Source organism: Sinocyclocheilus rhinocerous, unplaced genomic scaffold (genome assembly GCF_001515625.1).
Source record: "Sinocyclocheilus rhinocerous isolate Xijiao unplaced genomic scaffold, SAMN03320098_v1.1 scaffold769, whole genome shotgun sequence".
In the NCBI taxonomy this organism is placed as follows: Eukaryota; Metazoa; Chordata; class Actinopteri; order Cypriniformes; family Cyprinidae; genus Sinocyclocheilus; species Sinocyclocheilus rhinocerous.
Window position 1 is genome coordinate 722,458 of NW_015636562.1, and position 1,480 is coordinate 723,937.

A 1,480-nucleotide genomic window follows, 5' to 3' on the forward strand; every position below is an offset into this window, starting at 1 on the left:
CTAAAACATGAAATGTGGAGTTATCTGCTTTTGCCAAAAAAACGACTGTTGGTATCTGCTTTTGCTATAAAACAAACTTTTAATATGTGTAAAAAAAAAAAAACATACTTCCAATTAGAGGTGTTCCGATCAGGATTTTTGAGGCCAATCACAGATCGCCGATCACAGAAAGCAGTATCTGCCGATACCGATCACCGATCTTTTTAAAGCCTTCTTTTTATAATTTATAACTATTTATAGTGATACTCCAATCAGGATTTTTAGACATTTATTCATGGCCTGAATTTCATTTTTGAAAATGGATAAAAATGGAGTTATCGGTTTTTGCAAATGAACTCTTCATATATTAGTACGGATGCTGTTCTTAGCGAGAAGGTTATAAAAAGTATGGCATAAGATTTATTTATTGCATGTTTTTGTCTGAGGTTCACTTATATTAGATTTTTTTTTGTGGCCAAATGCCTATTCAGGTACATTAATCACATAATATTAATTTATTCTGCAAACAAATGCGTTCAGTAATGATGGAGTTTCTATGTCTGAGCCACCCACTGTGAACTCATTTGGGTCCTTAATCCTATATATTAAACATCAAATATTAACTGGTTGTGATTGTTTTGCACAGCATTTGTATTTTCAGTGTGGGCTAAAAATAACATGAACTTACTGTTGTGTTTGAATACACGGATGGTAGAGCCAGAGAGACGGGCACCCAGAACCAGAGATGCATGATTGAGCTCATCACTTAAGATCAGACAGCCCTAAGAGAAATACACACATACCTTAATTTAATGAAAAGCAAATTAAATAATACTAAACCTGTTGGCTAAATAGTTGATAAGATACAAAGCAACATTTCAAACGTAAGGAGAGTTGTAGGACACAATCAATAACAGAACAAGGTTTTACATATTTAATCATATTAGAATCAGAATCAGAATGAGCTTTATTGCCAGGTATGTTTACACATACGAGGAATTTGTTTTCGTGACAGAAGCTTCCACAGTGTAACAGAACGACAGTGACAGAACAAACAACACATAATAAAAAATAAAAAAATAGAACAAGTAAATAAGGAATAAAAATATATAAATTGACAATTACTAGCCTTTCTCTCTCCCCTCCAGCTAGAGTTGATATTCTTCCCTGCTATGACTAATTGGCTGAGAGAACAGCCTGCTACAAAGAACTCAAAGCCCCTAAATGACCCCGTGGGACCCTGGATGGATGGACAGACAGAAGAGAGGAGTGTAAGGTCCTGCAGGCTCGTGCCAGGCTCTGCTCTGAGAGTGAATAAAGAGTGTGTGTGTGTTTGTCTGGCGGCTGCACAGGACCCACAGCTGTTTTCAAGCGTCTGCTAAAGGGTGAGCAGCTATTGTTCATTTAGATTCAGTAAGAGTCAGCAGGAGAACAGGCCTGTGACCACAATACTGATCACAACGCAGACAAACATGACTTTGCTCAAACAGTAGACAACATG

General features: G+C 36.8%; 1 protein-coding gene across 2 annotated transcripts in view; it reads right to left on the bottom strand.

Moving 5' to 3' along the window:
- Window positions 1-1,480, bottom strand: part of LOC107747949 (serine palmitoyltransferase 2-like) — a 17,158-nt gene that overhangs the window by 7,604 nt on the left and 8,074 nt on the right. For both annotated transcript variants that reach the window (XM_016562573.1, XM_016562572.1), the window contains one exon: window positions 668-761. In XM_016562573.1, coding sequence (XP_016418059.1) covers window positions 668-761 — 94 coding nt within the window. The remainder of the gene's footprint in view (window positions 1-667; window positions 762-1,480) is intronic.